The 24312-nt window shown below is 40.0% G+C and overlaps 1 protein-coding gene across 2 annotated transcripts in view; it reads left to right on the plus strand.

Annotated features, from left to right (window-relative positions):
- The window catches only part of LOC134679894 (protein scarlet-like), a 32670-nt gene that overhangs the window by 5424 nt on the left and 2934 nt on the right, over positions 1–24312 (plus strand). For both annotated transcript variants that reach the window (XM_063538821.1, XM_063538822.1), the window contains 4 exons: positions 6457–6695; positions 23293–23503; positions 23915–23943; positions 24047–24152. In XM_063538821.1, the coding sequence (XP_063394891.1) occupies positions 6457–6695; positions 23293–23503; positions 23915–23943; positions 24047–24152 (585 nt within the window). The remainder of the gene's footprint in view (positions 1–6456; positions 6696–23292; positions 23504–23914; positions 23944–24046; positions 24153–24312) is intronic.

The raw sequence follows: 24312 nt of genomic DNA on the forward strand, positions 1-24312 counted from the left end.
AATTTTTATCACAGTTAAGACCTTTCATGGGTCATTTACTTAGCATATTAGTTGTTGTCCTATGGCACCCCAGAGGTGCAGGGTCTTCACAAGCTCGCGCCACGCCTTCCTCTCTTCAGCGACCCTTCTGGCCTCGCTCCAGCTCAACCGGACCGCTCGTAGCTCACTTAAGACGTACCGTTGCCAAGAGTGTACCAAGTGCAAGAGTTTGCCAAGTGTGTAGTGTGTGGAGCCACGGCCTCGGCCAACCGAAAGCGATGACTGTGCTATTCGTTTCCCCTCTTCGAATAGTATGCCAATCCATCGCCATTTCCGTGTCGCGATTTCTTCGTCAATAGCATGTTAGTAGAACGTATAGTAATCGCGGTGCCTCGGTTTTATTTCTTTTCTTTTTATATTCTGTAAGATATGCATGTTAAGGCTGGCGGTGCTAGCGGTCGGTTATTTGCTGGGTAGACTGCGACTCCGCTACCCCAAATACGAAGCATGCATTGATGAAAGACATCAACATCACTTACTTAGATATTATCACTGGCTCCATAGCGGATCAACTGGCTATAGACCGCAAAAACAAATTACTTTATCTACAGCTTAACCACGACTGGAACATGGTAATCTTTTTGTATAATCGAACGTAACAGCTGGTTAATAGGATGAAGACTAGTGGGATGGTCGTTGACAAAGATTCATCGCTTTTGCATTTGGGGACAAATTTAATGAACTACGAGTAAATAGAACATTATATATATGTCAAGGTGTAGCCTTCTAAAACAAAGGTCTGTTTGTGTGTTTGTTCGCGATAAACTCAAAAACTATTGAAAGGATTTTCGTGCGGTTTCCACCTATCATTAAAGTGATTCTTGACAAAGGTCTCAGGTGCATAATCTGTTAGCCCGTGCGAAGCTAGTGTAGGTATACACCCAACTAGCAAATCTATGTGCTATAAAAGTTGAGAGCACGTTTTTATTTTCGCTTTTTGGTGCTATAAACGGTGTAAAAACAGTCGAATAAAAGTCCTGTAAGCGTTTACTCAACGCGAAAAGGCGCACTTATACAGACTAAAAGTGTTATAAAAATAGAGTAAGCGCTGTATAAGAAGCAAATCGATGCTGTAAGAGTTGAGTAAAAGTTGATATAAAGCGCTTCTAGTGTTTTAATAGCAACGATAGTGCTTTTATTCGATTATTTGTTCTATAAACATTATCAATTTGCTATTACTCAGTGAAAGTGTTCTATAAAAGCAACCGCACTGCTTTTTCTCAGCAAAAATGTTTCGTAAAAGTAGCCGAATTGCTTTTACTCGGCATTTTGAATGTGTAAGAGTGCAGTAAATGCTTTTATTCAACAAATATGTGCTAAAAACGATCTCAGGTAAGCGATTATATTTCAATTATTTGATTAAGTTTGAGGCCTAATCGTCTTCAAGTGTCTAATAAAACAAAAAGGTACTTAAGTATTTTTTTACTGCTGTCATCCATGACATTTATTTTTACCGTGATTGTGTACATAAGTTTTTGCTGTCTGTAAGTACACGTAATACAGTAAAACCTAGCGCGAAAAATACTTTATTGATAAAACCAAAGGCACTGGTTCATATATATTCATGGGCCGCCTATTTTCTTAAATTTCAATAAAAAAATATTAATTAAAATAAGTAAAAATTTGCTTACACGATCTAGTTTCTGTTATATCTCATTAATTCGACTATAAGTCGAGTAACTGCGTTTACTGCTACACTTATAGCACATGTTGTCGCCATGTTTATGGATTTATAGTCCGGTGGCCGACTGCATGAAACCCTACCTGATAAAAAAATAGAATAATCTTACTCTGTGGGGGTAGCTGACTTTTAGCAGCTTCAACTGCCCTTGGTCGGCCGTGGCTTAACTTGGCAAATTTTGCGCAAATGGCAAAAAAGTGGTACAAATATTCATCAAAAAACAAAAGTGGTCAGCTACATCCTGTGTTGGCAGGTTCCTGTGTCCGACCGAATTTGTGGTACCACGTGAGCTACAATTTACTTCATCGAAAAATAGAATGTCACTTGTATGGTAGGATTGCTGCCATTCACATTTTTTTTAATGCGGACGGACTGCAAAAGCTATCAGGCTAAGGTGAGGCCGACCAAGACATACGTCAACAAATTTAATGTAGGTATTACAATCAGTTTTTTTCATTCTATTTTTCGATGAGGTAAATTGTAGTTGTCACGTGGTACCACAAATTCGGTCGAACACAGGAACCTGCCAACACAGGATGTAGCTGACCACTTTTGTTTTGCTGTCCTCAAAGGCAGCTATCCTACCCTGCAAGTTTCATTCTATTATACGATGGGGTTTTTTTTTTTGATGAATTTTTGTGCCACTATTTGGCATTTACGCAAAATTTGCGAAATTAAGCCGCGGCCGACCAAGAGCAGTTGATGCTACTAAAAGTAGTACCATAGGGCCGATATGTACAAATGTATAAAGGTCCTATTAAATAATAAATAAAAAAAAAAAAAAAAAAAGTAGTACCCCTACAGAGTAGGATTTTCTATTTTTTTATCAGGTAGGGTTTCATGCAGTTGGCCACCGGACTATATTGAAACGTACAACATGGCTGACTTGTGCTGTTAATGTAGTTCAAAACTCTTTAAAAGTACTCTAAGCTGAATACATTTTGAATAAAACCTGTAAATACACTTCAGCTCCTATAACAGCGGTTTGAGCCCCATTACCCGAATTATGATATAAGCGCGCTGTTACAGCAGCATTGTTGCCAAATGGTTATTGGATTGCTTTTAATAGGCTTTTATAGCAACAGAGTAGAGAGTTGAGTAACAGTTGTATTAAAGCGCCTTATTCAGACAATTAGCTATTCTATAGCTGTTATATGATTTTAATAGAACAATTATGCTGAATAAAAGTGATTTAGTAGCGCTAATTCAGCATTTATTAAAAGGTGGAATAAAAGTGCTAAAAGATAGTGCTATAAACGTTTATACGACATGATTATAGCACTAATTAGCGAAAATTGCTAAATAGTCGAGTTAACCGCTATTATACGATATATTGGTGTTTCAACAACCGTAACTCGGCTGTTATACGATTACAGGCTGAGTAAATCAATTCTTATACGACTATTTTGCTAGTTGGGCATATATAATATATAATTTTGTTAGTAAAGCGACAGTCCTATTTCTATTCTATTACAACAAATCGTTTACACAAAAGTGTGCTGCATGACCTGCATGAACCACGATTTGAACTAAAAAAAAATGAGAATATCCTTTGTGGTCCTATTAGCTAAACCACGTCCATTTTTAGGGTTTCGTACCTCAAAAGGAAAAACTGAACCCTGACAAGATCACTTTGTCCGTCTGTCTGTATGTCTTTCTATCAAGACCAAGGGAATATTCTGAAAACTATACATTTGCAATTATAATTTTATGGGTGACCAAATCTTTTTGTAGATTTTTTACAACTTTTTTATAATATGAACCTAGAAATTTGTACGGAATACACGGTAGATGAGTCCGACTCGCACTTTCCAATATCAGCACATACTTTACTTACTTTACTCCTCTGGTGCAGCGACCCAAAGTGTGTCAAGGCCTCCAACACGACTGCTCGCCACTGATCCCGGTCCTGCGCTGTCTCTCGCCAGTCTTCAACCTGGACCCTAAGTAGAAAGTCCACCACATCCACCCACATATACCTAGGTCGCACGGCCGGTCGGCGTGCTGTCAGTTTTTCCTTGAACGCTCTTTTCACCGCCCGATCTTCTTCCATTCGCTCTAGATGGCCAAGCCACTGAAGCCTTTGCTCCTTTGTGACACCACTGATGTTTGGATCGGCAACTAGCTGTTTAACTTCGGCGTTTGTGCGAATTCTCCAGCTGCCATCCTCGTTAACAATATTTGAAATATAAAAAATGTTAATTTATATGAATTTACTTTATTAAAGCATATTTCGTCACCAGTCTTCAGTTCTTGGACAAGTCTGGAGGTACTTCGGCTAAACTTCAAACTTAGGATACTTTTCAGTAACACTCTTAGATTTGACTGCTATACAATGAGTATTCAACTCACCATTAAATAAGATTTTAAACCATATGAACAAGGGATCTGTACCTATAAATTTTTTATCAGTAAAAACCTTTGTAACAGGAGTTATGGGCTGACTAAGTAGTATTTATAACGATAACGACGTGTAAGTTTTTTTATCTTTTAAATATGGGAGATGTCTATGACTCATTTTGTCTGGATTTGCAATGTTACTTACAAAATTATATCTAATATGTTAAACAAACAATCTAATATGTTATGTGTTGCTTTAAATGAGCAATTCTTGTTTATTCATAATATAAATATTTCGGGGATCTCGGAAACGGCTCTAACAATTTCGATGAAATTTGCTATATGGGGGTTTCAGGGGCGATAAATCGAGTTAGCTAGGACTTATTTCTGGGAAAACGCGTATTTTTGAGTTTTTAAATGTTTTCCCAGATATTTTTATGCTCTATTTAGTACTTTTGTACCCAAATACAAAAGCGACGAATCTTGTTCAACGCACATTACACTAGTCTTCATCATATTAACCAGCAGTTTCGTCCGATTATCCAGAAAGATCGCGATGTTCCAGTTGTCGTTAAGCTGTAGATAAAGGAATTTGATCTTGTTGTCTATAGCCAGTTGATCCGCTATGGAGCCAGTGATAATGTGTCTGCGGGAGAGATATCTTCCATCGATGAATGCTTCGTATTGGGGGTAGCGTAGACGCAGTCAACCCAGCAAATAACCAATCGCCAGGACCGCCAGCGTCAACATGTGTATCTTACCGACTGGAAAAAGAAAGGACTGGTTTTATTACGGACTTCAGAGTTTTTGAAGGAGGATTTCAAATTTCAATTCGTCGTTTCATTTCCCGGTGAAGAATCCCGGCTGGAATATGTAAGAGCGATAGGGAGGCTTTTCACGGAAGGCCCTCTGGCACCCGCGGTGGGCAGCGAGTCAGTCATCTCATCATCTGTCATGACTTTGATGACTTCGCGGCACGCTGTCCGTTGCTGAAGGCGTTTATTATAGCAGAACGTAGATTTATGGGGAAATTGGGCAATGGACCCGTGACATTTTGGTCCGCTTTGCAAATTACGCTACTGCTAATAGACATTATTGGAAACATAGTAGAAACTTACTTGTTTATGTAGCGAAATAATTGCTTTGTTTGCGAATGACGAAAGTCTGAAATTCAAGACAATTCGCTTGCAGACTTTTATTTAAAATTTAAACTGACAAGAAAAACCAGATTATTTTTTCGAACTGTAAAAAAATTGGCCATTATCACAGAGCACTCAACCTCTTTTATTTATACAGGGTGATTCATGAGACGTGAGCAGGACTAATCCTGCACACTCAGTAACTGATAATTGATCGATCACCGTCTTATTTAGCTGAAACAACCACACTTTTTCCTATTTTTCAACTTTTTGGTGAGGGCAAATTTAATTCTCTACAATCATGGTCACCCTACAAGACCTAATTAATAAACATAAAACCTCTTTTACGAAGAAAATAAAATGTCAAACTTGAGTGAGATACGAGTTTTCAAAAGTAACCAGACCGTGATGACAGTGATGACATTCAATTTGACGCAGAATATCGGTAGTTTAGTATTCTAATGTTAGGGTGACCATCCATGTCGTAAATAAATTAATAACTTTTTTTTTCAACACGACTAGAAAATTAACGTTAACCTCACTAATACTGATAGGGAACAGTTGCTTATAATTTATGAAATGCGCAGTGTTAGTCCTGCTCACGTCTCCTGAATCACCCTGTATTATTATGAAACACAAAAATATATTATAGTACTCTTTGGTGTAGTCCAAAGTGTAGTCTTTCACATCGTCATAGAGTTTGTGCGGAAAGAGAAGAGTCGTGGCAGAAACGGGTTCTAACTTTATCAATGTTATAGTTGGTCAAACAATCAGTCAGTCAGGAAGAACCATGAAAACTATACTCATCCTTTGCTTTCGGGTGCTAGTACTAGTGTAAAACAAAGATAGTATGATTCTCTCTGTCTATTATTGAAATGAGACAATCCTTTGACAAACTTTATATGGCAATTAAACCTTGACACCTGTCTTGTAAAAAGTAAACAAACATTGTGTAATTTTATTTACAAAAACTGCAAGTTTTACATATGTATGTATGAAATACTTTCAAAACAAGATAAAACCGTCCATAAAACCACAAGGGAAATTATATTTGACACTGTTCGGTTTTGTTACCGGGTAAAACCGGCTAAACTATCGACTTACAAAAGTTCACACAACGTGTTTCCGTTGAGATAATAATCTCTTTTAGTTTTATAAAAGAGACACACACTATATCACACAGAACACTATATTCTCTTTGGTGTAATGTATTGGATGTCAAAATGAACATCTCCTAACATTATTTATACCTTTCAGCTCCTTAACGACCCGCCCATCCTATTCTGCGACGAGCCAACCACGGGCCTTGACAGCTGGGCCGCCAATGCCGTAGTAGCGAGACTACGAAGGCTGGCCGCCGGCGGGAAGCTGGTCATATGCTCGGTACACCAACCGGCCTCTGGAACGTTCGAATTGTTTCATCAAGTGGTTTTACTGGCTGCGGGAAGGACTGCGTTCCATGGAACGATTGAACAGGCTGACCACTTCTTTGCTTCGTGAGTATTTTTTTATTCAAACCAACTGTAGGAGAAATCTGGGAATTTAGCGTCACGGCTCAGGAGTTTAGCTACTGGGGGAAGCTGGTCATATGCTCGGTACACCAACCGGCCTCTGGAACGTTCGAATTGTTTCACCAAGTGGTTCTATTAGCTGCGGGAAGGCCGCGTTCCATGGGACTATTAAACATGCTGATCACTTCTTTGCTTTGAAATGAAATGAAATGAAATGAAATGAAATGAAATTGTTTAATTCCAGAAAACTTCCATAGAATTACAATAAAATTAAATTAAAATTAAACTATTCGACTGTACAATAAAATTAAAATATTCACGTCTATAAATAATACCTAAATACAAATTAAAACTTAATATTAACTAGCCCAAGGGGCGTATCGCCCCGACCCTATGGTGACCGGTTTGTGGTAGGTCCTCCAGCGCTCATGAAGCGGGCTACCGTCCCACTCCCTCACTGCGGACAGCAGCGTATTGGCGGATGCATTTATCGCCTTTCTGGCTTTGTGAGTATCTTTTTATTTAAGAAAGCTGCAGTGGGATTAGCGTCACGGCTCAGGAGTTTATCTACTGGGGGAAACTGGTCATATATTCAGTTTACATCGACTGTCTTCGGGAACATTTGAATTGTTTCACCAAGTGGTTCTATTAGCTGTGGCAAGTGGGAATAGCATCACAGCTCAGGAGTTTATCTACTGGGGGAAGCTGGTCATATATTCAGTACAACAACTGGCTTCTGGAACGTTCGAATTGGTCCATCAAGTAGTTTTATTGTCTGTGGGACGAACCACGTTCCATGGGACACTTCTTTGCTTCGTAAGTACTTTTTTATTAAAATTATGCAACTGCAGTGGGAATAGTGTTCATGCGCAAGAGATAAATAAGTCATGGGCGTGGCTGGTGCTGGTCATATGCGCACTGCACCAACAAGTCTCGTTAGGTTAGGAAGTAAAATTTAAATATGCATTTAAAGGTTCTATAAGTACATCTTATTATCATCAATTTGTATAAAACGATTTGCGTAATAAGGAACATCTTCATTACATACAGCAGTAAGAACAGCTTTATAGCTCTACAAATATCTAAACAGTACATCTGTACGGATATGATGACGTGGTTTGTCTATACATGACAGCGTGATAAAACGGTGCCCGTCACTTTCTATCCCGCGGACAGTTATTTTATTAAAAAGTGACAGTTATTTTATCATTATCACGTGAATAAAGCGATCTATAAAACGCCTCGCCTGCAGTTCGGCAGGTCGATAAAATTTACATCGAGTAACAATAAAAATCAATAATAATGATGTTGATGACAACTGTGAACAGTGTGAATTGTTATAAAAGTCCTTAAGAGGATTAAAATTAAATAACTATTTGAAACCCAATACCAACAGTAGGTGTCAAGTAACCTTTTTGGGTGGCTTCCGCAGGGAATGTGACACTATTGCGACTCACGCTTAACCGGTTCTCGTTGGAAAAGGTCGGAAATAAAAAAAAAGGTAAAAGCTATCTAGATAGAGATAACTTTTACCGCGTCTGTATCGCAAAGTTTTAATTAACGCGTAGAAGCTCTAGACTAGAGCGGTTAATTAGTTGAAAGATGATATTACTTTTTTTAACCTCCTGACGATAAAACACTATTATTATTTCATTTTATTTTAACTGTGCTAAAACGATATAAACTTTTAAATGTGTGTTAATATCTAGTCTCACTCGATCACTGACAATTTAAATTCGTTAATGATTATGGGCTTATATAAAAACAGGAATAATTTTAGGAATTTCAATCGATTCCAATGTCATTGCTGGAAAATATGCAAATTTAAAACCGCTGAAATCAATCCCTAGTTCCATTAAAAACTACAAAGGCTAATTTTCAATAAAAAAAATCCAATTAAAGTCTTTCCTCAATGAAGTTTTATTATTATTTGTAGGCAAAACCGAAGAAATAAATGAAAACTTGTCTCGAGCGTAAAAACGGACTTCAAATTGCTTTCATTTCTCTTTGTCAGGATTCAGTGATTATTCTTTCATCTCCAAGGCTTTTTGATGATAGTATTTTTTAACCGTCAGTTTTGGTCTGACCTTCAGGTAAACAGGCTTAAAGGCACGAACCTTGGTGACGAACGAATCATGTTACACAAACGTTACAAACATTTCATGAGCATTTCAAGCGCTTCATTATCTTGACCGAATTTATTTTCATATTTTATATCATTTATTTATTGAGCTTCATAAAGGTTATATTTGGATGGCAACTGCAGACTGCATTAGGGAATTACTTTTACGACATTACTGCTTAGTTTATTATCTTTTGTTTCCTTTTAATTTCCTGGCTTTAAAGTTTAAACCCCCTTTTAACTAACCATCGTCCACTTACATCTTTTCAATAGAATATGCAAATTTTCACATGTTAGTCTGGCTGATGGTAGGTACATACGTTCAGGGTGAAATAGCAATTCAGATCTAGAATCCGTTCTAAGCTGAGGCCGGAAATTGAGCGACCGTTTCAGCAAACGGGCAATATTCCAGCATTACAGTCCCTTGAATAACTGCCTAGACACACTGCCGTATTCGAATTTCAAGATATCCACAAGTGACGACACGTACTAGATCCATTCTACATACTCGTACGTTATAGTTTAGATATCAACTAGTTCTCTTTTGCAGCGCAATTCGGGCAACCAATGTCATGTCACTTTTACGTTAGATAAAGTAAGATATCTATTAGATGTGAATTGGATCTCTAAGTCATACCTGTAGAAATCGTTCAAGAGTATCTCCAGAATCACGTAAATGTCAAAATTGACAGGTTAGCGGCTCGATTCGGAAAATGAAATAGATTTCTACTAGACTTCAACAAGTTACGATATTTATTTATTTATTTAAACTTTATTGCACAAAACATAAAAACAATGTACAAATGGCGAACTTAATGCCTAATGGCAGTCTCTACCAGTCAACCATCGGGCCAAACAGACACATGGAAAAATATATATAATTTAAATATATATAATTATATATGGATAATTTAAAGATATTTGTAAGATAGATATGTCAAATTTGACGTTTCCGCGATTCTGGAGGTCCTCTTGAACGATTTCGACAAGTTATGACTTAGATATCCAAGTCACATCTAGTCGATATCTTATGTAAATCTAGTTGATCTCTATATCGTTTCTAGATCTTGTGATTATCTCGTTTCCCGAATACGCGTGTAGATCTTAAACATATCGTTATCGTATCTTGGTGATGTCTAAAAAATATCTAATAGATATCTAAGTATTTCAAAATCTGAATCGGGCCCCTAGACTGTTGAAGATGAATAGGCTAGGAAATCTAGCTTACGACTTATTTGATGACATGGCATATTGAGTTTAGTGTTCTGGAAAACGTTCATAGGATTTTTTGGAGCAGGAATAATTAGAGAATAACAGGAGAATAATTTATTTTTTCATTTATACCTTATAAAAGTTACGAGTATAAAGTAAAAAAGAGATAATTGACAGTCTTTAAATTGCCGCTTTCTAAAGCTGTCGTCAGTAAATTATTATATTTTCCTCTTCAGAGCATCAGGGATAAATTAGAATTTGGAGCGTGATAACATAAGAATGCAAAAAACCGGACAAGTGCGAGTTGGTCTCGCCCACCTAGGGTTCCGTACTTTTTAGTATTTGTTGTTATAGCGGCAACAGAAATACATCATCTGTGTAAATTTCAACTGTCTATAGTTCGTTGTTTTAGCATTAGAAAGAACTTGCAAGAAGGTAAGCGATCTTGACATGTCTTTTAATTGAAAAACGCTTTTAAAAAATCAAAAACTATAAGAATATAAATGATCGTATTAGATTCATAATTGTTACATATTTGCCGTTACTTATTTTTAAAATGTGTTTTTCAATTAAAAGACACATCAAGATTGTTTACCTTATTTCTAATGCTAAAAAAACCAACTTTAGCTATCACGGTCCATGAGATACAGCCTGGACACAGACAGACAGACGGACACCGGTACCCTTTGGGTACGGAACCCTAAAAAGCAAAGACTTTTTCGTTACAAAAATAACTAAGGAGCTAATTCAAAACATACTATACTTATAAAATATTTAATGCTGTAGGTAAATAAATCATTAGTACATTGACCCTTAATATTCTAATAAAAATAAACCTCAAAAATTCTAAAATTAATCTGAATAGGTCTATTATTTATGCGTTCGTAACGTGTTTCTAAATATTACCATTTTAAACCGGTTTGTTAAATATAGCTCTTATGTAGTACCTCTATGTTTTTATCCATAGTCTAATAAAACATGGTCTTCTCTTCCCAGAGTGACACAAGCCTACGTCACAATAACATGGCCGCTATATATAGCGCTATTGCATATTATCATATGATGACGTAGGCTTGTGTCAGTCAGGTGACCTAGAAAAGACGGGAAGAGAGTACCAGGCGGAGTATATTATTATACCATGTTTTTATCTTTAGGTCGATTGTCGTTCTCCTAGCAACAGGTCACCAACGTCATTCCTCAGGACTCGATATACTGGATCTAGTCCAAATTTTAAATCTCGGTTCTCATCTTTTAACCAGTATTGCTAAAGACGTGCCTCTAGCAGCGTTTTATACATTCACGAACAAAATAAAACTAAACTAAATTCTTTCTCTTCCGGGCAATACACAATTTTAGTGCTGTGCTATAAAAGTCAATCAAACTAAACTATAAAAGAACGGTTAACATGATTCTATTAGTTAAGTGTCGTCTCTGCTGCTCTGTGTCATATTTATACCTTTCTCCATTATTTAAAGAAACAGTTGGTTTAGTTGGTTGGTTGCCTGAATAAAAAAAATAGAATAGAAAACACTACTTATCCCTTTTATGACCACAGTCGAGTCGTAAAAAATGTACACAAGTTAATTAACTATATATTATTACGTACCTACAGTATTAAAAATATGTCGCTCGCTACTATTAAATAGTTGCTATTTAATGAAGTATTCAATTTACCATTTATGCGATTTTAGAATTAGGGTAGCTACCTACCCTAATTAGAACGCAGTCATTACCTAGTTAGAACGTAGGCGCTATCATACCATTTGCTGCAATGATTACCAATTTACCAAAAAAATTAATTTATTTCAAAGAAGTAATGGGTTTTGCACAAATCACGCTAGGTGTTTTCGCCTATTTTTTGACCCCCTCCCCCTTGGTGATATTTGGTGAGGTTTTTGGCTACCCCCCACATAACCTCACGTGTATTTTTATGATTTTTTTCTATCCGATCGATAAAATTTCGTAAAATAGTCTCGCTATTTTTAATTGCTGAGTGAAGATTTATGTTTATCGAAACCGAGAAAAAGTATCTACTCATGTGGTAGGTATTAAATTTTTTCTCTCATTCACTGTAGAAAAATACACGTGAGGTCTCCTTACACCCCCCCTCCCCCAATGTGACTTTTTCGTGACCCCCATCCCCCCTAATCCCTATCTAACCTCGCGTGATTTGTGCAGTAAGGTACTACCCATCAAAAACATAAATGTAAAAAAGGAGAGCCAAGTTCAATACAAAAATTATGCTTGGCTGTGGGGTTCGCCGCAAAAAGAATGGAGATCTAAATGAGTGCCAAGTTCTATGCAAAATCCAAATATGTATTTATAGGAACAAAATAACATTATAAACAAGTATTAAACTCTATTTCTTTGCTTTATTGGATACCTATAACAATTGCTGTTATTTAAGAGTGCTATTACATTTCGGGGTTGAGCGAGTTTAGGTATTTTACGCGCTGCGGCAGGCCGTGCGAGCTCAGTATTCCGATCCCTTCTACCACACTCGCACTACAATGATGGATTAAACATTCTTGATCCTTCGCGAAGCATATTGAAATCAACCATAACAACACTAACTGTACTTAACTTATAAAGTCCTAAAACTGTTATTTGGTAAGTACGAAAATACTAAATGCAGTGCAAATGTACATAGGGGCTGTTCATAAATTACGTCGTCTATTTTTGACCCCCCCATCCCTCAAATCATCCAAAAATCATGCTTCGGATGACTCTGTTTCCTCCTACGTCATGCTACCATCATCCGATGTCCATGACCCCCTCCCCCCCTCCTCCCATTTGAAACGACGTAATTTATGAATAGCCCCATACTCGTACTTATGAACGTATATTACTCGAAAGAAATTATAGGTACTCGCTTATTTACAAGAAACAAGTTACAAGAAACTGAAGATACACAGGGTCTGATGATGGAGCTGGAAGGTGGCCACGGGTACCAGTCTATCATGTAACTAAACCACTTCGTGTTTGGGCTCGTTTGATTCGTCTAAACAAGATCTTTGACACTGAAGATACACAGGGTCTGATGATGGAGCTGGAAGGTGGTCACGGGTACCAGTCTCTCATGTAACTAAACAATTTCGTGTTTGGGCTCGTTTGATTCGTCTCAACAAGATCTTTGACACAAGACAGTACTCAGGGTCTGATGATGGAGCTGGAAGGTGGTCACCATTACCAATCAACCATACAACTAAACCACATCGTGTTTAGGCTCGTTTTATTCATCTCAACAAGATCTTTGACACTATATAGGTGATACTCAGAATCTGATGATGGAGCTGGAAGTTGGTTACCGGTACCAATCAACCATGCAACTAAACCACTTCATGTTTAGGCTCGTTTGACTAGTCTCAACAAGATCTTTGACACTAGGTGATACTCAGAGTCTGATGATGGAGCCGGAAGGTGGTCACCGGTACCAATCAACCATGCAACTAAACCACTTCATGTTTAGGCTCGTTTGATTAGTCTCAACAAGATCTTTGACACTAGGTGATACTCAGAGTCTGATGATGGAGCTGGAAGGTGGTCACCGGTACCAATCAACCATGCAACTAAACCACTTCGTGTTTAGGCTCGTTTGATTCGTCTCAACAAGATCTTTGACACTAGGTGATAAACCAAACACGAAGCCCAAACACGGAGCCCAAACACGAAGTGGTTCAGTTATGTGATAGACAGGTACCCGTCGCCACCTTCGAGCTCCATCATCAGATCCTGAGTACTTTCTTGTGTCAAAGATCTTGTTGAGATGAATAAAACGTGCCTAAACACGAAGTAGTTCAGTTACATGATAGACTGGTACCCATGGCCACCTTTCAGTTTCATAATCAAACCTTGTGTATCTTCAGTGTCAAAGATCTTGTTGAGACTAATCAAACGAGCCCAAACACGAAGTGGTTTAGTTGTATGGTTGATTGGTACCGGTGACCACCTTCCGGCTCCATCATCAGACCCTGAGTACTATCTTGTGTCAAAGATCTTGTTGAGACGAATAAAACGAGCCTAAACACGAAGTGGTTTCATTGCACGGTTGATTGGTACCGGTGACCACCTTCCGGCTCCATCATCAGACCCTGAGTACTATCTTGTGTCAAAGATCTTGTTGAGACGAATAAAACGAGCCTAAACACGAAGTGGTTTAGTTGCATGGTTGATTGGTACCGGTGACCACCTTCCGGCTCCATCATCAGACCCTGAGTATTATCTTGTGTCAAAGATCTTGTTGAGACGAATCAAACGAGCCCAAACACGAAATGGTTTAGTTGCATGGTTGATTAGTACCGGTGACCAAATTCCGGCTCCATCATCAGACCCTGAGTACTATCTTGTGTCAAAGATCTTGTTAAGACGAATAAAACGAGCCTAAACACGAAGTGGTTTAGTTGCATGGTTGATTGGTACCGGTGACCACCTTCCGGCTCCATCATCAGACCCTGAGTACTATCTTGTGTCAAAGATCTTGTTGAGACGAATAAAACGAGCCTAAACACGAAGTGGTTTAGTTGCATGGTTGATTGGTACCGGTGACCACCTTCCAGCTCCATCATCAGACCCTGAGTACTATCTTGTGTCAAAGATCTTGTTGAGACGAATCAAACGAGCCCAAACACGAATTGGTTTAGTTGCATGGTTGATTAGTACCGGTGACCACATTCCGGCTCCATCATCAGACCCTGAGTACTATCTTGTGTCAAAGATCTTGTTGAGACGAATCAAACGAGCCCAAACACGAAGTGGTTTTGTTGCATGGTTGATTGGTACCGGTGACCACCTTCCGGCTCCATCATCAGACCCTGAGTACTATCTTGTGTCAAAGATCTTGTTGAGACGAATCAAACGAGCCCAAACACGAAATGGTTTAGTTGCATGGTTGATTAGTACCGGTGACCAAATTCCGGCTCCATCATCAGACCCTGAGTACTATCTTGTGTCAAAGATCTTGTTAAGACGAATAAAACGAGCCTAAACACGAAGTGGTTTAGTTGCATGGTTGATTGGTACCGGTGACCACCTTCCGGCTCCATCATCAGACCCTGAGTACTATCTTGTGTCAAAGATCTTGTTGAGACGAATAAAACGAGCCTAAACACGAAGTGGTTTAGTTGCATGGTTGATTGTTACCGGTGACCACCTTCCAGCTCCATCATCAGACCCTGAGTACTATCTTGTGTCAAAGATCTTGTTGAGACGAATCAAACGAGCCCAAACACGAATTGGTTTAGTTGCATGGTTGATTAGTACCGGTGACCACATTCCGGCTCCATCATCAGACCCTGAGTACTATCTTGTGTCAAAGATCTTGTTGAGACGAATAAAACGAGCCTAAACACGAAGTGGTTTAGTTGCATGGTTGATTGGTACTGGTGACCACCTTCCGGCTCCATCATCAGACCCTGAGTACTATCTTGAGTCAAATAAATACATATAGAATGTCAGGTCGTTTCAAATATTTTTAATCCTGTCCGGTAGTTTATTAAACTGTACCATTATAAATTATAATACTATAAAAACAGTGCTAGGATCAAAGTCTCTCGTTGCGGTTTACACGCACACAGTATAGCGTTTTACACGGCGCCCGCCGCACACAATGATAAAAAACCTCGTCGTCGGCGTTGAAAATGTGCGGAGCCGACCGACACACGTCCTGCCTGTACAAGCTCTGCCGCGGCACTGAGCTGGTGAGCGCGCGTCATCGGTAATATAGAGTAGTTTTCAAAAAATTGCCAAAAAATTATAGTAGAATTTCATAAACACTAATGTATACCAACAGTATAAGCAAACGTTGCAGATTGCTTGAGTATGAAAATGACTTCGATATTAAGTAGATTTTCGTAGAAATTGACACTTGTTTCGGAGAGAAAATTGAGTTCGTTTTACTTTGATTTTCTCTTTCTCAAAGGTATGTAGGAAAAATATCGTTTGATATGCTTAAAGTACAGGGTATTAGTAATACAAAATAGCCAGGTTTAGCAGAGAAAACTTCTCAACATTTCCAAATAAAAGCTTGCCGTTCAGTGCTTCACGCGGTTTTTCGGAAACGACCATCAGAAAAAAATTCATTACTTATTTAATAAGTCCTTTTTCTAATATTTACAACGATATTTAAAAAGATAAGAAGACGCTTTTACTGGAACAAGTACTCATTGTTTCTAATAAGGAGCACAAAGTCCTGAATTTCGTCGACTAGTATCATCAATTTTGCATTATTTCGACTTTTCTTGTAAGAGCGCTCTTAAAAAAAATGCGAGATCTTAAAGCAGGTTAGACTTGACTTGGCCAGTTTTCATTACATCAGTCATTTTATAAAGTTATTCAACATATATATTTTGTAATTCTGATAAAAACTGGCCAAGCCAAATCTAACCTACTTTAAGATCTCACATTTTTTTTAAATAACAGCAATTGTTATAGGTATCCAATAAAGCAAAGAAATAGAGTTTAATACTTGTTTATAATGTTATTTTGTTCCTATAAATACATATTTGGATTTTGCATAGAACTTGGCACTCATTTAGATCTCCATTCTTTTTGCGGCGAACCCCACAGCCAAGCATAATTTTTGTATTGAACTTGGCTCTCCTTTTTTACATTTATGTTTTTGATGGGATATCAATAGGTACTTTTTGTAAAGAAAACTAGGCAGGTATTGAGATTAAATGTTTTTTCTTGTGTTTCCGCTGCATGTTTTTTACTTCTGTTCTTTGTATTAATTATGTGGTGCCGCGCGCCGCCAACGACACACCGTTGGCCGGTTGTTTAGCGCGTATTACAGGTTTTTTGTATGGGGACCCCCCCTATTTTTTTAACTTTTTTTATTTTTAGAATTTTTCCTACGCTTACACACAATTACCGAGCTGGATTCCAAATTTCATCCTTCTAGGTCATCTGGAAGTAGGTTAGGTTTAGGTACTTATATGTCAGTCACAATAAAAAATGGTTTTTTTGTATGGGGACCCCCCCTATTTTATAACTTTTTTTTATTTTTAGATTTTTTCCTACGCTTTCACACAATAACTGAGCTGGATTCCAAATTTCATCCTTCTAGGTCATCTGGAAGTAGGTTAGGTTTAGGTACTTATATGTCAGTCACAATAAAAAATGTTTTTTTTTGTATGGGGACCCCCCCTATTTTATAACTTTTTTTTATTTTTAGATTTTTTCCTACGCTTTCACACAATAACTGAGCTGGATTCCAAATTTCATCCTTCTAGGTCATCTGGAAGTAGGTTAGGTTTAGGTACTTATATGTCAGTCACAATAAAAAATGGTTTTTTTGTATGGGGACCCACCCTATTTTATAACTTTTTTTAATTTTTAGATTTTTTCCTACGCTTTCACACAATAACTGAGCTGGATTCCAAATTTCATCCTTCTAGGTCATCTGGAAGTAGGTTAGGTTTAGGTACTATAGGTATGTCAGTCAGTCTTAAAATTTACGACTTTTTGACCTTCATATCTTTATAACCGTTTGAGCTAGCTTCATGAAATTTGGGCTTCTAGATGTCCTTATGGATATAATTAAACACACGTAGTTTTATGTGTTTACGTTAAAGATGTTTTGAGTTATAGAAGGGTCAAAAGTGGCACCAAGTGGTTCGTGTAATATTACACTTGGCGCTGGCTAGCCAGTTCCTTTGCTTGAACTTGGCTTGACACGCTGCCGCGTGTCTAGATTAGTAAAATAAGTAAATAGGTCAAAATGTAGGTATAAAAACAAGTCTAGAGATGCACCGGATATTCGGTTTCTATCCGGTATCCGGCCTATCCGGCCATGATTTTAATATCCGGCCGGATACCGGATAGTGACCTACTATCCGGCCGGATACCGGATAGTAACATTGCTTGATTTCGGAGTAAACTAATTTGGATTTAAGTAACAGTCCTGGTCATAATCGTACTCGTTTGGACCCGGGTATGTCCTTAAACTACGTCCAAACCAGCGGTGGTAGGTCCCGCAAGGGGCCGCCTGGTTTGCTACCACCCTCCCGCCGGAGTCAGGCGCCAAGCAGCCTTGCTGCGTTTCATCTATGAGCGGGAGTACCAGTGCCTTTGGGGGATGATTTGCTGTCAGTTGTGTTGCATAATGCCGGTTTTTGGATCCTTGAGTGACGTCGGGCCGAGCAGCTCTCGCTGGAGGGTAGCGGGATCCGAGGCACGGTCCTGCCGGTGGCCGACCGCAGGAAGTTGGGGGCCCAATTGTACGACAGCCACGTGCGAGAGGCTGCCCCGCCACCTAGCGAAAAATCCTGGAATAGCTCCACCGTGCCAGTTGGCGACTGGACGGGAGGACCCGGTGGGTTATTTCAGGGGGGCTCGGGCGTCCCCGCAGTCTCCAAGTGAGCTTCTCATTGTCCGGATTAGCTCAAGTGATCCAATTGGTAAACGCAACACCTCGACAGGCATTTTTTCACCCATCCCACACTCCACAAATATGAAAACAAAAAGAAAAAAGAATAGGGTTAAACACCGGCTGCACTTCCTCCCATTGAAAGTGCACCTCACCAACATCAGGGGGTTGCACTCAAATATCGATCCGGTCCACCACCATCTTGAAACCGAAAAACCGCACCTATTCTTTTTGACGGAGACGCAAATCAAAACCCCAGCGGACGCGTCGTACCTCAACTACCCAGGCTACTCACTGGAACATAAGTTCAGAGCACGTGCTGGGGTCTGTGTGTACGTCCGCGACGACATTTGCTGCAAGCGTCTCCGTTGCTTTGAGGCTGCCGGGTTTTCCACTTTGTGGATTATGGTCGACTCGGGCTCAGAGAAAACTCTGTATGCCTGTGTCTACCGATCGCACAGCGGAAACCAGGAGACAACTAGGCTCTTTGACCACCTTACTGAGATGGCAGATAAAGCCCAACAGCGGTACCCCGCGGCTCAACTCGTATTCCTTGGGGACTTTAACGCCCACCACGAGGAGTGGCTGTTCCCGTACAAGAATACTTGCCACGCTGGGAGGGAAGCGCGCAAATTTGCTGTATCCCTAAACCTTACCCAGCTGGTAAATGTTGCGACGCGGATACCGGATGTTACTGACCATACACCCAATTGCCTTGACCTTCTGCTGACAACTGATCCAGACAGGCACTCGGTTTCGGTCTCAGCTCCGCTAGGATCGTCCGATCACTGTGTGGTGAAATCCGTGTCGATCCACTCTCCTCCTGATCTCTGCCCTAGGGGCACGAGGAGAGTATGGCGATACGAGTCAGCGGACTGGGATGAGATGCGGCATTTCTTTGCGTCTTTCCCCTGGCAGCAGGTCTGTTTTTCTTCGGGTGACCCCTCGTGTTCTGCTGAGGCTGTTGCGGATGTGATTCGGCAGGGAATGGAATATTTCATTCCGTTCTCCGACCTATCGCTCGATCACAAGACCCGAGCATGGTACAATTCGGACTGTGCTCGAGCCGAGGCTCTTAAGCAGTCTGCATACCAGGCTTGGGTACTAGCCCGCGATACCAAAGCTGGAGCACAGAGGGTTCGCGCGAAGAAAAAAGCCTTTAACTCAGCTGCCAAGTCCTGCAAACGGGTGCTTCGAAAGGCTCGATTCGACCACGTCAGTCGAATAGGGGCCAAACTCGCCTCCTACCCTCCTGGTAGCAAGCGGTTCTGGTCCCTGCCGAAAGCGGTCGAATCCAACTTCTGCCGACCCACATTGCCACCTCTGCAGAAACCTGATGGGACACTGGCCCACTCCGCGACAGAGAAAGCTAACTTGTTTGCTTCTCTGTTTGCGAGCAATTCACGTCTAGATGCAGGCTCAAAACTTCCACCTACGCTACCTCATTGCAGTTCCTCTATGCAGAGAATTGCTATACATCAAAAAGAGGTACGCCGAGCTCTGCTGAATCTTGACGTGAATAAGGCCAATGGACCAGACGGTATACCTGCACGTGTACTAAAGCAGTGTGCGCCTGAGTTGTCTCCTGTACTGACACGCCTGTACCGCCTCTCTCTCCAAACAAGAACGGTGCCGAAATCCTGGAAGCTTGCAAACGTGCAGCCAGTACCCAAGAAGGGTAGTCGTGCTGATCCCTGCAATTACCGACCAATCGCCATTACCTCCATGCTCTGTAAAGTCATGGAAAGGGTACTTAACGGCAAACTGCTGGCATACCTCGAAGCAAATGATCTGCTCAGTGACCGTCAATATGGCTTTCGCCGAGGTCGGTCTACTGGGGATCTTTTAGCGTATGTCACGCACTGCTGCGGCGAGGCCATCGAGAGGAACGGTGAAGCGCTTGCTGTTTCACTGGACATCTCGAAGGCCTTTGACAGGGTTTGGCACGCAAGTCTCCTTAGCAAGCTTCCTGCTTACGGCATCCCTGCTGATTTTTGTAGCTGGCTATCTGATTTCTTGAGTGAACGGTCGATCAGAGTAGTTATTGATGGCTGCTCTTCGGACCTCATGGCCATTGACGCCGGTGTTCCTCAGGGGTCTGTTCTCTCCGCAACCCTTTTCCTGCTCCACATTAACGACATGCTGCAACTCAGCATTGTAGGTTATGCAGATGACAGTACGGTTGTTGAGAGATATTTGGCTAGTGCAAGGGACAGCAGGGAGGATATACGTTCACAGAGAGAGGCCATGGTTGAGCGAATGAACTTGACCCTTAGTCTCGTTTCCCAGTGGGGTGATGACAATCTGGTCACGTTCAATGCCTCCAAAACGCAGGCGTGTCTATTTTCCGCTAAACGGAGTCCATTCGACCTGACTCCTTCTTTCCGGGGTGCATCTGTACCTATTACCGACAGCCTGGAACTCCTCGGCATGGAGCTGAGTTCAGTCCTCGGCTTCGGCAGCTTCATTGAGTCTAAAGCACAAACTGCGGCCAGAAAGCTGGGCGTCCTAAATAAGGTGAAGCGATACTTCACACCTGGACAGCTTCTAACACTTTACAAAGCTCAAGTCCGGTCGTGTATGGAGTATTGCAGCCACCTGTGGGATGGCTCAGCTAAATACCAACTCGCCGCTTTGGACTCAGTGGAGCGCAGAGCCAGGAGGATGATTGGCGACAAGAAGCTAACGGCTAAGCTTCAGACTTTGGCCCATCGGCGGAAAGTCGCCAGCCTGTCGGTATTCTACAGGTTGCACTTCGGGGAGTGTGCCCAAGAGCTACACGAGCTCATTCTGCCGTCCCCATTCTACCATCGGACTTTTAGACGCACGGCCGGTTTCCATCCTTACTTGGTAGATATTCCGCCAATTCGCACTAAGCGCTTTGCTTCTACTTTCCTTATGCGCACTGCCAAGGAATGGAATTCCTTGCCGGCGTCTATATTTCCGTGCTCTTATAACCCGGCAACCTTCAAATCAAGAGTGAACAGGCACCTTCTGGGCGAGCTCGCTCCATCGTAGGCCACGTCTACGCCTCGGCTAGTCTGTGGCCATGAGTGAACCCATGCATAAAAAAAAAAAAAAAACTTGTTTATTATTTTAAAACAATTTAAGCATTCCACTGACTAAGCACGCGCACTCATTTCGAACCAGAGCTCGGCGGGGGTAAGCTGTTTTCAGAGTTTGCACAACATGGACATGCCTTGTGATTCCATGGTATATGTGGTGTATTTTAATAACTATAGAAATTATTTTATTTAGGCTGCCTTTCTGCAACGATCTTTATGTCGCCATTAAAACAGATGAATTTTATAGCAAGCTTTTTTAGTAAACCTCTTCAAATAGTATGTATATCCATTCATATGCTACTATTAAGTTTATTTTTACATAAGGCATTGTTATTTTAGTTTAATTATAATAAATAATGTATTATGTTAATACTTCTTTCTAAGGTGTATCTTTATTAATATCTACACTTGACATTAAGTGACGTCAAAATGGCTCACCCCTGCCGAGCTCTGTTTCGAACCTAGAAATGTGTCCGCGCGAACGTTCACTAGAAAACAGGTCAGACCTGCAGAATGCGCACCTGAAAAACCGAAATGTAGGTACCTATAGTTTCGGTGGCCGGATATTCGGCGGCCGGATACCGGATATTCGGCCGATGGTCAGGCCGGCACGGTATCCGGTATCCGGCCAAACAACTATCCGTTGCATCTCTAAAAACAACATACCATTAGTAAAACCGATTTATGGTCAATGTCCAATGCGAGTACAGTCGACGTCAAAGATATGTTTACACTTTTTGCCTTATTACAAAGGAGTAAGGTGCAAAAGTGTAAACATATTTTTGACGTCGACTGTACAATCATTTAATTTAAATCATTAAATAATTCAAAGTTTCATCGGATATCAACTTTTAATTGGCCGTAAACTTAAAGCTGCTTAACAGTGTAGGTACCTAATCAAATATTTGATAGAATTTCGAAATCAATGGAACCTTATAGAAGTCACGTAGGCCCTCGGCTCATTTGGTTTTGACCTCTTTCCCTCGGAAATATACATCAATAAAAATCTCGTTTGTGTGAGACGATGTTTCCATTGCTGACATCCGACGACGCTGGAATTGCTCTAGCTAGCGGTATGCTTTAATGTCGAATTCCAATGTAAAAAATACTTTCAGAGACTATTTTATTTCATTATGCAGAGGTTTTCACATTTTTTTATCTTTATAATTTGTGTAATTTGTAATTTAAAGTTCTGCGACGAATTTAAGGTATGACTAAAAAAAAAGATTTATCAAACGAATTGGGATTATACTTTTAGCATGCGAGTTTTAATAGTTATTTAGGGTTCCGGACCTCAAAAGGAAAAAACGGAACCCTTATAGGATCACTCGTGCGTCTGTCTGTCTGTCCGTCTGTCACAGCCTATTTTCTCGGAAACTACTAGACCAATTAAGTTGAAATTTGGTACACGTATGTAAATTAGTGACCCAAAGATGCACATGTTTTTTTTATAATTTTAAAATACATACATAGGTTCGAAGTTATTTAAGAAAATAGCCAAAAAAATACCCTTCCCCTTTATCTCCGACACTACTGGGTCTAAAATTTTGAAAAAACTACACAAAATAGTTCTTTACCTGTAGATGACAGGAAAACCTTTATTAGAAATGTGCAGTCAAGCGTGAGTCGGACTTATGTACGGAACCCTAGAAATGCGAGTCCGCCTCGCACTTGGCCGGTTTCTTTTTTTAATTTAATCACTTCTAAATGCTTTTTTATTTTATTTAGGTAGGTGTGTAACTCCAATTGTAATTAGTTATGTATTTATTCAGTTTTTGTTTTGTTTTGTACAATAACTGAGCTTTTTATATTCCACAGGCTAGGCTACAAATGCCCCGTAGGCTTCAACGCAGCGGAATACTACGTCTCTCTACTCGGCATCCAACTTGACAAAGAGTTCGAAAGCCGAGACCGAATTCGAAAAATTTGCGATGAATACCAGAGGTCTGACATCGCGGCAGAGATTGACGCCAAAGTCGGGGATGTGACGGACGAGCTAGAATATTTTAATGGGACTTTAGATGGAAAAGTAAGTGTATAAAATTTCTTATTTCTTTCAAAAAGTTCAAGTTTTATTTTGTAAATTGGGGCCCATTCACTTGGGGTCGGCGCAGCATGTCTTCTCTTCCACACCTCTCTATCCCCCGTCTCGCCCGTCATTTCATCATTCACTTGCGTTCGTTTCATATCATCTCTCACACAGTTCATCCACCTTTTCCTCGGTTTTCCTTTCCTCGTACTTCCCTCCACATTCATTCGTAAAGTAAGTGTGAAATATTTCTTATTTCTTTCAAAAAGTAGATAAAGCTATTCAAGTTTGATTGTGCAAATTGGCACAGCATCAACAGAAAAATAGATCAATGACTAGACTGATAAGACATTCAGATCACAGACTAAATTATGAGTACAATCGTTAACAAATATTTGTTTTTGTTTTCAGAATGAATATTTCGATAGATACGTCACTCTGTAAGTATTAATTATCTCTTCAAGTGCGATTTTTTAAATATTATAATTTCCTTACCTTATAATTTCGTGTTACTTTTTATTCATTTGTCATCTTTTGTTGCAGAGTCAAAGTTAATTATTTCGTTCAGTTCTACTGGCTGATGTGGAGGAACGTTCAAACAATAAAGCACAACAGCTCAATATGGATAGCAGAATTCGTACTACTCTTGGTAAATAAATATACTGCTATAGTTTTCAACCCCCAGATTTTTCAACTTTTAGATATTAGCAATAAAACACGATTGACATGAGCTTGTAGGAAAAATAGAGAGGAGTAATAGAGAGTACTCGCTTCAGGCTGGTGAGGCCTTGGGACGTCCACTGAGAGTT

Source organism: Cydia fagiglandana, chromosome 3 (genome assembly GCF_963556715.1).
Source record: "Cydia fagiglandana chromosome 3, ilCydFagi1.1, whole genome shotgun sequence".
Taxonomy (NCBI): domain Eukaryota; kingdom Metazoa; phylum Arthropoda; class Insecta; order Lepidoptera; family Tortricidae; genus Cydia; species Cydia fagiglandana.